Source organism: Xiphophorus maculatus, chromosome 7 (assembly GCF_002775205.1).
Source record: "Xiphophorus maculatus strain JP 163 A chromosome 7, X_maculatus-5.0-male, whole genome shotgun sequence".
In the NCBI taxonomy this organism is placed as follows: domain Eukaryota; kingdom Metazoa; phylum Chordata; class Actinopteri; order Cyprinodontiformes; family Poeciliidae; genus Xiphophorus; species Xiphophorus maculatus.
In genome coordinates, this window is record NC_036449.1 from 7,110,560 (window position 1) to 7,122,701 (window position 12,142).

The following is a 12,142-nucleotide window of genomic DNA, read 5'->3' on the forward strand; positions in this document are numbered from 1 at the left end:
ACAGTCTGTGGAGATCCAACAGCAGCAGCTTGGTCATGTGGATTTATGATTTGGAGTCCTGATCATTGTCAGAGTTTCCAAAAAAAATAAATGTTTCACACACATTAAAATACCTAAGCTGACCTGAGAGGAGAAATACTAAGCAGTCATATTTGCATCCAAAAGGCTGAAATAACTGAATTATCCTAACTACAGGAACATGGCAGGGTGATGGTTTTGTTTATGACAGGTTTTTATATCTGCAGGTGAAGAACTAACTTTGGCTTTGCAGGCTGGATTTAGGTCTTCGTGGGCTGAGCAATAAGTGTTCTGGCTATACTTAGCAGTCTGGGTTCACTGGTGGAGAAATAGGAACATTTTTCTACAGCGTAGCTAGGTAGACGTTGATGTACAGATTGTGTGTGTAGCTTTACCATGTCTTTGTGGTCAGGCAGCTAAGTGTAGTCGAAGGAAAGTGGTGAGACAGACTGTCCAAACTTGTCTTGGTATTAACCATTTTCTTAGTAACCACAGCATTTTTAGGAGCCAGATTGTTATGGTTGTCACTGCTAGCAAGTAGAGATGCATCAAGAAACGCTTCCAGGCCAGTTTTTGTAGTGAAAGTTGTTAGTGAAGGTAGAAAACACCAATTTGGATAGCTTCGGGATCAGTAGCGTATTGAAAGGCGACGTTAAAAGAGAAGCAAACATGAGAGGCTCCTGAAAAATGACAGAATTATTACAGAGAGATGTCATCTATTAAACCGAAAATTAAACTTCGGTTGCTTCGGTTATTTCACTTTTGACTTTTGCTTTGGAACTAAGAAGTTTGTCGTGCTAGCTAGTAAGCTAACATGACCTGATGAAAACAGGAGGTAAAAGAAGGAGCTGCCTGTCACATGATGTCAATTCTAAAGAGCTGACTTTAGCTGATGAGAAGAAGGCTGAACATAATGCAACAAATTTGCTCTGTTTTAAGATTTTAAGCTTTCAACCCCCGTCAGTCATGGAACATGATAGATTTAGAAATATTTGAAGCAGTTAAGAGATCTGAGAAGGACACATTGTCCAGGGAAGTCAGACAAAGTCAGCTTATTAGCATTGCAACTAGTAATGCTAATAAGCTGTTTGCTAATATAAAAGCATCTGATAAAAGCGTTTTAGACTGGAAACCATTTCAAATGTCAACTTTGTAATTATTCCACCTTGAAAATAAATATAAGACAAAACCCAAATCTCCTATCTGTTAACAGCAACTCTGTCAGTAAGCTAGCTTTCTTTGAGCTAATGCTAATTCAGATATTGTCTCCATCTTTCCAAGAATATTTACATAAATAGGGGGAATGCAATTCCTCACATCTGCTGAGGACTGCTCAATCAACACAAAAAAAGTCAAAAACATTTTTCTTCAACAAATACGATGATGAAATACTGTCGCTAACACTAAAATGCTGGAGGCCAGAATTGCCATCTCATTGGATCAAAAACAAAAACATGCAAATTACAATCAAGTCCCCCAGCGACACTCCACCACATTACACGGGGCCCGATCTTACCCTCGGCGGGCCGTCTTCTGACGGGACCTTTTCGTGGGGCATGGGTCTGGACTGGGGATGGGTTTGTGGCTCAGTGCGTGCAGGCGCTGATGGTAAGAATGACGGTGATGACGAGGAGGATGCAGGATGATGGTGTTGGTGGGGTTCATGGCTTTTGTGTGGGTGGTAGTTTTCAAAGCTAGGTGTTAGCGGCTCGGTGAAGGAGTGCGACCGGGACATGACGGGTGGGGTTGCAGCAGATGAGTTTGGCGAGGCCACACTGCTGCTGCTCTTGAGAGCAGCCAGATGGGAACGGACCTTTTAGACGACAAGACAGAACACAACGGGGAGCACGGATCAGTCTGCATGCAGATAACCCAAACAAGGAGGGGGTATTCATTCATTCTTAGAGTCTTGTAAGGTTGGAGCATCTTGTAGCCAAGGAACTATGACATGAACTGCAATTACAGTTCACCGGAGAAGTATCATTACCCTCAATGTAATTTATAAGGTAATAGACACACACTAAATGGTTCCTCATTGTGAAATTGAATCATTTTTACGAATACAATACCAAAGTTAGACACACATTGGTATTTGGACTTTCTAATCAATGTTTTGTAGAACCACCTTTCACTGTTGGCCCTTTGGGGTATGTCTCTACTGCTTATGTTTGAATCAGTGAACATTAATTTTCTAGGTTTGCCACAGATTCTTAATTGTACTGAGGCCTGAACTTTGACTGGCCCATCCCAACACATGAATATATTTTGAGTAAATCCAAACCATTGTACTGTAGCTCTAGCTGTTGGTTCACAGTTTGTTGGAAGGCAGTCTCACGTCTTTCCCAGTCACCAGCAGGTTTGCTCCCTGAATTGGCTCCATCCATCTCTCTTACCCACTCTGACCAGCTTCCTTGTCTTTCCTGGAGAAAATCATCCCCACGACATGATGGTGTGTTTACGGTAATGGGGTAGGGTTTGATTTCTGAGACACCGAGTGTCACCGACTTCCCCTTGTTTTCTATGTCTTCTCTAACAGTGACTTATTCTGGACTTTCCTTTCTTCATCCATAAAGACTGTGCTACGTCTTTGCTTAATGCACGAACACCTGCATCTTGGTAGGTTTGCAGATGTGCCATGTTCTTTTCTTTCTCAGATGATGAACTGTGAGGTGTTTGAAGCTTGGACTATTGCTTTTAACCTAACCTGGGTTTAACCTTTTCGACAACCGTTTCGCTGTCCTTCATGCTGTGATTCTTGGTCTTCGTGGTTCTATTTGTTCTGAGGCCCTCGAATTGCGCTTAGGGTTACTAAAGTAAAGGGGTTAAACTAAAGGGCATGGCACACTCATTGTGATTTGTAAATTAGTGAATCACATTCCTCCCATTTTACAATTATGTACTTCTTAGGGTTTAATCTGTTAACTAAAATTTCCAAAATAATGCATTGTAGTTTTAAAATGATTTACTTCATCTAACGCTGTTCGCCTGACAAGGCTCCAGAGGCACAGCCTCAGCACAGCAGAGAGGGCCGCTTGTTTATGTTCAGCTTCCTGTCAAGGTTACATGAAAAGCCTCTTCATGCAAGAGGCTTTTCTGCCTCTTACAACACAGTTGCCAGGGTTTCACTCTGACGCTATGAAAATGGTAGCAATAATAAAGAAGGATGTTGTATAATTAATATTTAAATGAGCGTATAAAAGACATTACACTGGAGCTGAGATATTAGCTGCAATGCTTCATGTGACGGGCCTTACTTTATATTCATAAACTCCCTTTTGCAGATGGTAAGGATTAAAATCTGATAGTATAATTAAATGACATAATGCAGAAGCAAAAGGAAAGCAGTGTAGTTAACCTTCTCACACATTAATTCAATCCGGGAAGGGCTACAAGGGTGGTACATCGGACACTTTGAGCTGGGGTCAAATCTTCTTCTTCTTCTTCTTAATCTTGTCAGTGTATCAGAAACCTTTTAAAAGCAAAGAGTAAGCAGATGCAACCGGCAGTCTCACTCCCTAAATATAAGGGTGAAGATTAAGAATAACTGATGTTTCCAAAAAACAATAACAACAAAAAAAACCCCAGGGATCTGCTATATTTATAAAACAGAGTGCAATATCTGTTGCAGAAGTGTGTTATGTAACATTAACACCCAAAGATATAAATATGTTTTAGCACAGGCGTGACTAACAAAGCTCCAGACCTTTACAGAGCCCCTTCAACGTGGAGAACAAAAAATAATTTACATGTCACACAAGTTTTGAGAGGTCACCAGCAAAAATACTGTATTTTAAAACTCCAATGTTAGCCCACTAACTCTTGAGTATTACAAGGTTTTCCTATATTTATTAACATGGTAAATTTATCAGGTGATGCAGACATGTTGTAGCTTCTTCCTCACTGTCTCAGGCGTGTATTCTGGGTACCGTTTGAGGCAGCGATGGCAACTCTGCACCCGGGAGAAGTTTTTATTAAACTTACACTCACACTTTGGAAAATGTCCAGATGCACGTCTCCTAAGCTAAACGCTTAACCCTTAGAGGACTTGTGTGACATTTTGCCGCAAACATCTGATTGTAATCTCTATGAACTTCAGTGTTGTTCTTACAGATTTCTGATTTTGTAATGTTCCAACACTGCACATTTATGCATTTAATCGTGAAAATCTGTAGTGTTTTTCCAAGCTAATTTATGACCTTTCAACTTCAGAGAATATCCAAGCTTTTACTTGTAAATATGAGAAGTTAATCTCAAAATTTCAGTTTTGATTGCCGAAAAAATAAACCCTCCTCTAATGCCATAATTTTTTTCTTTTATCAACAGTGGTATTATAAAAATGTAAATTTAACCACATTATTAAACTCTTGCACATGCCGCAACGTGTAGAAATATTGTCATGCATGCAGTTTTGCAAACGGCTGAATAAAAACAAGTTTCAAGGTCCTGCTTGCTGCCATTAGTAGCTACTCCTGCGTCAATGCTGCTGTGCAGAGCTACCAGAATGTATTTTTAATCCATTTCTGTCGTGACTCTCGACACACGTCGACAGAAACGCCACTTCACTTTGATTAACAGATAATTAGGCTTGCAGCTGTAATAAAGCTAAAGCTGAAGCTTCAGCTAACGTATAATTGTATAGGAGCTCTCTCCACGACTAATGTTGTAAAAAAAAGTTGTACTATTAAAAAATTAACATAGGCTGGCATGCAAACATGCATTTAAAGACAAACACTCTACCGGGCAGCAAAATGTCTAAAACCAACCTCTTGTTGTAAAGTTTGAATCCTATCTTTCGTCTAAAGCAGGAGTTATAACTACTGTACCTCCTTTATTCTCCTAGTAACGTCATAAATGGGGATTATGGGAGTATAAGTGAGAAAAAAAAGGTTTTCTAATCTGATTAGATAAAAAAAATATTTCAATCAATTATCTTAAATATTTATATGGATGAAAAGAGAGGCAATGTTAAGACACAAACCCACATCGAAGCTCACTGATAACCGTCTAAGAGGAGAAAGCTGACTGCTCAGCTTTACATTAAAAATGAAAGTCTAATAACACGCACGTGATTTATATAATTACCCTGATTTCACAACGCGACGGCGCCGCTTTTTCCGTTTTATTTAATCTGTGTGTCACGTTCGTGCCGATCGACTTTAATGAGCCGCAGTTATTCATGCAAAGCTGCTCCAGTCCCTCGCTGGGAAGAGACTATTACAGTCCGAGTCACTCCGATGCAAAATCTGCAGGCCTGTAAATTATAGATGCTGTTGAATACCAGCAGCGCAATGACGAGAAGCAGAACATGGAGCGGAGATGCCAAATATAGTGCAGAGATGTAAATGTTACAGATGACTTTACCCTGAAGCCTTCCACTCCCAGTGTAGACATTTGGAGGCTGATGCTGTTCACAGCACAACCAGGACATTCCTGATAAAATAAAACTCTGATGCGAGTTTTTTCATTAAAAAGAAAAACATATTCTTTTTTTTATGAATCAGTTCAACAAGTTTAAATTCAATCGTGGGGAAAGAAGGACAGGAAATATTCTCCTTTCATTGTTACAAAACGTGCTAACAGTTCCCGGCACTGTTGTGTCATGAAACTCCCCGTCCGCAAATGAATAAAGCATTAGTTTGGAGATTTAAAGACTTTCCTTGGTACACTGCAGTCATTTTGGGGAGGGGAACTGAAACGGAGGTGATGACAATGAGACTCAAAATGGAGAAGCATACAAAAGAAATGCTTTCTCCGTGGATCCAGATGAAGCAACCAAACCGTGGCTAGCTAAAATCCCTGATCCACAAAGAGTAAATACTGAAGGAAAAAAGCGGCATTAGTCAAAATGTTATTGATACATGTTTTACAGTGACAAACATTTGAAATCACCTGAAAATGAGAGAGTTAGTGGGAAAAAGATTAGTTGATCAAAGATCAAATATAAACACAAATAAGTGAACATTAGCATTTTAAAACTTTTCAAAGCATAAAAGTAAAACGTGCACCTAAACTGTCATGAGTAGAAACCTCTTGTTGTAAAGTTTGAATCCTATCTTTCGGACTGATTATGCGCAAAAACGTGAGACTTTTAGCTACCTCCATTCACTACTGCTATGTTTTACAAAACTAATAGAAAGTATTTTAGTGAATTTTGAAAACAGCTTTTAAATTACAGATTTTGTCAGAAAAGGTTTTTCTTCAGAAAAGTGAACAATTACAGGCAGGCTGAAATTACCGCAGGGGGTTTTAGATCCCTGGCAACGGTGCCGACAATTGACGAAATATAAGAGTATGTTCCAATGTACCAAATTATATGCAGATCAGATCCAGGAAACGTGCATTGCCACATGTTAATATGCTCAGAGTTAAAACAATACATTCTTGCACTTTGCAGATGTTCACATTACGAGCAAAACCTTTATGACCGATTAAGCAGAGCAGGAGACGTTGTCGTTACCTGCGGCTCCACAGGCCGGTGCATCGCGGGCGCCTCCGATGCGGCGTTCCCGTTAGCGTGCGAAGACTCGGAGCGCGGCGGCACCGGGGGCTGCTGGGGTTTGGTCTGAGCCGACTGCGGGGAACCCTGAATGTTCTTCCTGTACCGCTCGTCGGCCTGCGGAGCGACACACAAGAGGCGTCAGAAAACCCGCAGTCTGGACGAGAAGGCACTGCGACGAGGACAGAAGTCATCAGACGCCGCGGTTGGTTAGTTTGTTTCCCAGAGAGAAAAAAGGGTTATTCGTACGAGCAGTAGTCCAAGCACATCGGAAAACAAAAGACTCTCTACTAGGCCGGCGGTGTTACTGTCGCTGCATTATTCCCACAAGTCAGCGAGGACGAGAGCAACATGACCAGTAAAAGTGACATGCCGTTTCTCAAAGGAAGAGAGGAGAAGTTAAGACACGCACATCAGGCTCTAAACTCCCAGAAGAAGTAATAGAGATGAGTTATGAAAATATGAGAGCTCCTTTTTCAATGGCCAAGAGTTTAAAGCAAGATTTATTCTTTAGATCAAGAAACATAATCTATACTCATCTGATTCTTGATTTTTAAGCAAGTTCCTGTTTTACAGTGCATAACATTTGTAGTGATTTAATTGTTTGGAACGATAGCGGGCCATAGCAAAAGAGATCCCTTTATGTTCGAGCTGTCACAACATTTTTCAGAACGGATTTTTATTTAAGAAATAAAAACGGACATGTTTTTCATACAGCAATTTTTTTAAATCAAATGTAAGAATTGGAGAATAAACATTTAAGCTTGAATACACCAAGTCAATGATTTCTCCTTGTGTATATATATATATACATATACATATATGTGAAAAAGTTCCTCATCAGAGGAAGCCCAAACTGACTGCTTTCTTGCACACAGTGTGACATCACCCCTGCGTCTAACTTAAAAAAAAAAAAAAATAATAATGATAGCTTATGACTGGAAAATTTTGAATGCTTAATAAACATAGTTTTTAAAGATTTTGTTTTTCAAACTCATTTTACTTTTCTTTATTATAAGAGTTCACCCGTTGAATGTAACAGATGTTTACCTTGTGTGTAAACAGACATTTTGTGAATAGAATAGACTGGTTACAGTCCCAAAGATTTACCTATTTATAAGTCATTTTAAATGTCTGTCCTCTTGTTACACAATGACCTTACAGTGAGTCTGAGGCAGTAATAGTCAGTGATTAAACTCCAAGTCCATCAACAACAGAAATTATTGGGAGATGAATGGAAGGCGTTCAGATTAGGGGCCTCCAAAATCAGAGTATGACATTAACAAGCACTTCTGTGTCTATAGTACTACTAGTCACTACTAGGAATTAAACTAGACATTCAGGCATTATCCTGGGATTGCTTTGGTTATGCAAACTGTTTGACTAAGTGATTCAAGTGATCAGAAAACAAAATTCATTATTTTTCCATTGACAGGGTTCCTGCAGGTTTCAGCAACTCAAACTTAAGACCTTTCTAAGACCATTTTGAATTAAATTTAAGATGTGTATCACGACAGAAATGTGCACAAAAAAAAAAAAAGAACCATGTTTTGTATTGAAGCAGTGCACAAAATGCAACGTCGCATGGGTTGGCAACAGAATGAGCCGGTGGTGACGATGAACCGTCGTCCAGCTACCTGGCGATAAATGCACACTTTCCCACCATATATGCAAAAAATGCTAGCTTGCGACAGAACGGATTGAAAATGTGTACACACGACTCAAACGTTTCTTTGACAGGAAAGAAACATGATATAAGATAAGATTGTCCCGCCACGACAAAATGTCAGACCTGTGAGAAACGAATTAAAGCCAACTTACATTTTTTAAAGCAAATTTAAGACATTTTAAGGCTTTAGTATTATTTAGATGAATTTAAGACATTTTAAGGCTTTAGTATTACTTAGATGAATTTAAGACATTTTAAGGCTTTAGTATTACTTAGATGAATTTAAGACATTTTAAGTCTTTAATATTACTTGGATGAATTCAAGACATTTTAAGGCTTTAATATTACTTGGATGAATTCAAGACATTTTAAGGACACGCAGACACCATGATAGAGGATCATCATTGATGATTAGGCATTAGTCTCTAAATATATACAATGTTAGAAAGTATATGAATTTCTTCTTGCATCTGACCAAGGTTTACGTTTACAGATAGAATTTTAGCCACATTGATTGCTTTGTACTGTCAGTGACAGATTTGGTCAATAAAAAGAAGAGGACTGGAATATTATTTATTTTGATACTTGAAATAAGCTGAGTACATTAGTCATTTTGCTAAGGGTATTTACGTTTGGATTGAACCAAAAGAAAAGCCGACAGAGACGCTCGTGAATATAACGGTTGTCTTTTGTTGGTTCAGCTTTACCGTTAAGTGCGTGAGAACCTAGTTTCATCATGAGGGTTGTGAGTTGTAGGAAAGGACAACATCTACCAAGCACCCACCCATTCAGCAGCAGGAGTCAGCCACCACAGAGGAAGACACAACAGACCCAAAGCAGTAAGTTCACACAAGCAAAGCCAATACTTCTGCTGCAGTCGAAGGGAAGGTGTTCAGTTACGACGTTCACCTCTCTGACCGGCTCAGAGTCAGGTGCGGGGCCTTGTTGCTCAGCCGCAGGAAGCTTGGGTTCTGTCGTTTTCTCCGGTCCGGGCCGCGTCTTCTCATTGCTAAAGCCCTGCGGTTGTTTTTGTGCATCCGGGTCGGGCGTCTGCGGGGGCTTTACCCTGTCGGCTTCGAGGCTCTGCGGGGGTTTGGTGCTCTGCTGCTGGCTTGTTTTGCTACTGTCCGGGTTCTGGTTCTGGTTCTGCTGCAGTGACAGCAGGTAGGACTGCTCCTGCTGCAGCTGCCTCTGAAGCTTCTGAGCCTGCCGCTGCTCCTCAAGCTCCCGCCATTTATACTCCTGAGTACAGGGAGGCCGGAGTTCAATTAAAAAAAAACAAAAGAAGAAGAGTCACTGTAAGAGGCTGGGCGAACGGGCTTCACCGACTATTCTGCTGATTTTATAAATAACAATAAAACACCTTTTACTTCCTCTGGGACCCCAAACCTTCATCAACAATTTATGACTAGGGTTTGTTAGCAAGTTATTCTTCTGTGAACCAACTCAGTCTCTCAATTTGGAAACTGAGGGAAACTAAAATGCTTCTACCATCCACTGTTTTGTGCCATTTTTAGTAATTCATAAATATTTGACTTGTTGAAATAAGCTTATGAGGAAGCTCATTTTTATAATAGGCTCATAAACTGACTCTCAAGGAAGTGTTGACCGCAGACAATGATGTAGAGGTGATGACGGTCACATCCTTGCATTAAATGAGTATTTACTGTTAAACCCAAAGGGACAAAATCCTTAAAAAACAAAGCAACCCAACGTCTACAGAAGACAAACGGGGGGAGAGCGAGGGGGAAACCCTCTCTTCCTGCTGGATGACTGGTTTCCTGGTGACGGCGTCTCCATCACTGAGGGCCCTGTAAACATCCCGACTTCCCCTTTCAAACCCTGAGAAAACTCATTATGTCGTGCCCTCAGTTTTTAACGGCTCCCCGTGGATCTCTGAAACCCAGAAAATGAAATAAAAAACTAAACAAAAGGATAAACTAAACATCGGCATTCAGTTGGCCGGCGAGGTAAATGGAAACAGAAACCATGTGCAGAGAGGGACTCCTGCTGTCCAACTTACCAGCCTGATGAAACGTGACACTCGGAGGATTACACTCGGAATGCAAAAACAGACGGAAGAGTGTGACTAATAAGACAATAGAGCAAATAAACCGTGGAGCCAGGAGGAGGCGGCTGTGCCGGTGGTGCTATGATGTAACGATACGGCTAAAACTCACAAGAAGCATGGCCTGTTCGTGGAGGAGCTGCTGCTGCAGGATCTCCAGGTGCCTCTGCTCCTCCTCTAGCTGGCGCCGGATGTACTCCTGTCAATCAAACGTAAACGTAGTTACACACCTGAAAAACTAAAACAAGACAGAAGAAGACATGCAAGGTTCCTATGAGAGGTAAAGTTAGCTTGGATTACTCATTGAGGCGGGTAGTAAGTAGGACTTTGAAGTTTGTTCCTTGATTGAAATGAACATAATGCTGCTAATGCTAACAGTTTAGAGCACGGTGAGTCTGTCGGGATTCATTTTCATTTTCCAATACATTTTTAAAAGTTACTCACAACTGGTAAGTACAAGCCAGTCTGAAACGTTTTGTTCAGATTTCTCATTTTATCTATGTGAATATCTATTAGCCTCTGTTCTGTTACCTGCTCTCGGTCGGCCCTCCTCTTCTCCTCCTCCGCCCTCCTTCGCTCCTCCTCCTCTTTGCGGCGGCGCTCCATCTCCTCGATGCGCCTCTTCTCCTCCTGCTCCCGTCGGCGCTGCTCGCGCTCCTGCTGCCTCCTCATCTCGCGCTCGCGCCGCTGTTGCTGTGGGGGAACACGAGTGGCATGTAGGATTTCTAATTTATACGATCAACCGAGTCTTAAAACTTTCTTCTGGGACACAATCCTCGACACTCAGGCAGGGTGGGTTATTTCAGATGATACTGTAAGTCTTCTTTTAGGATTAGGTTGCTTTTTTCACTCTTTATTGCTCCAAAATGTCTTAATCAATCTATTTTCTTCCACTGTGTAGCCCGGCCAGTTTTGCTTTGCCTATTTTGTAAACAAAAATGTGCCAACGTGCATCTCTGGTTGTTTAAAGCTGATAGAAACATTTTTTGAGTTAAATAATGAAAATCCTTGGAAATTGATGTATTTTCCTAACTAGTCTGCATGATTTGGGGAAATAGTTTTGAAGAAAGCAGCTGTAAAAGTTTACTGCAACATTCTAGTTAATCTTGAAGAAAACTTCTCATAATTATGTTTCGTTTGAGATGGCTTTACGCAAATTTAAACATCACCAAGAGTCTGACATGTCAGCCAAGAGCAAACTTCACTCTCTGATTGAAAACGTCCTGCTGGTTTGACTTCTGTACAGTAAAATATCTAAATGTAGCCTTTCTTGGATTTATTTCTAAATTTTTGGAAAACTTACTGTTAAAGAAGAAAACTGGATGAACTGCAACACAGAGAGCATTATAATGTCTCCTCTCAGTCTTAGATTGCATAAAGCACAATAAGACGTTTGGGTTTTTGACTCGCTCACCTCCTCCAACCGCCTGCGCTGCTCCTTCTGCTGCTCGATTCGTTTCTGCCTCTCGGCCAGCAGCTGCCGCTTGTACTCCTCCTGCTCGCGGAGCTGCTGCTCCTGGAGGAGCTGCTGGCGGCGCAGGGCCTCGGAGCGCTCCTTATTCTCCTGCTGCAGCCGGATGAAGTCGCGGCGCAACGTCGACTCGCCCGGAACGTTGACTATGGAGCTGCCCGGCAGCAGACACGACAGGAATAACAAGCGTTTAGCACAGAAACAAATAAGGATGCTGTTTAAAAATGTTGCGCAGAATATAAGCCCATGTTCTCCTATGACTTTTGGATAGGATGTGTGATGTTTAACTCCTTACAGTGGCCGTCTACACCAAATATTAAAGCTTCAGTGAAAGTTCCTTCACATTTTTTTGGGAATTTAGCAACTTGTGCGATCTTGGTGCTACATCAACCACTGATATCTAAAAATGCCACTTTTTGC

At 41.0% G+C, this 12,142-nt stretch overlaps 1 protein-coding gene across 7 annotated transcripts in view; it reads right to left on the bottom strand.

The window, feature by feature from the left end:
- The window catches only part of LOC102222986 (mitogen-activated protein kinase kinase kinase kinase 4-like), a 104,228-nt gene that overhangs the window by 27,404 nt on the left and 64,682 nt on the right, over positions 1-12,142 (bottom strand). For 3 of the 7 annotated variants that reach the window (XM_023337103.1, XM_023337106.1, XM_023337107.1), the window contains exons 12-16: positions 11,666-11,876; positions 10,783-10,944; positions 10,364-10,450; positions 9,093-9,425; positions 6,476-6,631 (exon numbers count right to left, since the gene is read on the bottom strand). In XM_023337103.1, coding sequence (XP_023192871.1) covers positions 6,476-6,631; positions 9,093-9,425; positions 10,364-10,450; positions 10,783-10,944; positions 11,666-11,876 — 949 coding nt within the window. Of the gene's footprint in view, positions 1-1,534; positions 1,832-6,475; positions 6,632-9,092; positions 9,426-10,363; positions 10,451-10,782; positions 10,945-11,665; positions 11,877-12,142 lie in introns of all 7 variants that reach the window. The other 4 variants (XM_023337101.1, XM_023337105.1, XM_023337102.1 and 1 more) reach the window with 3 other exon arrangements.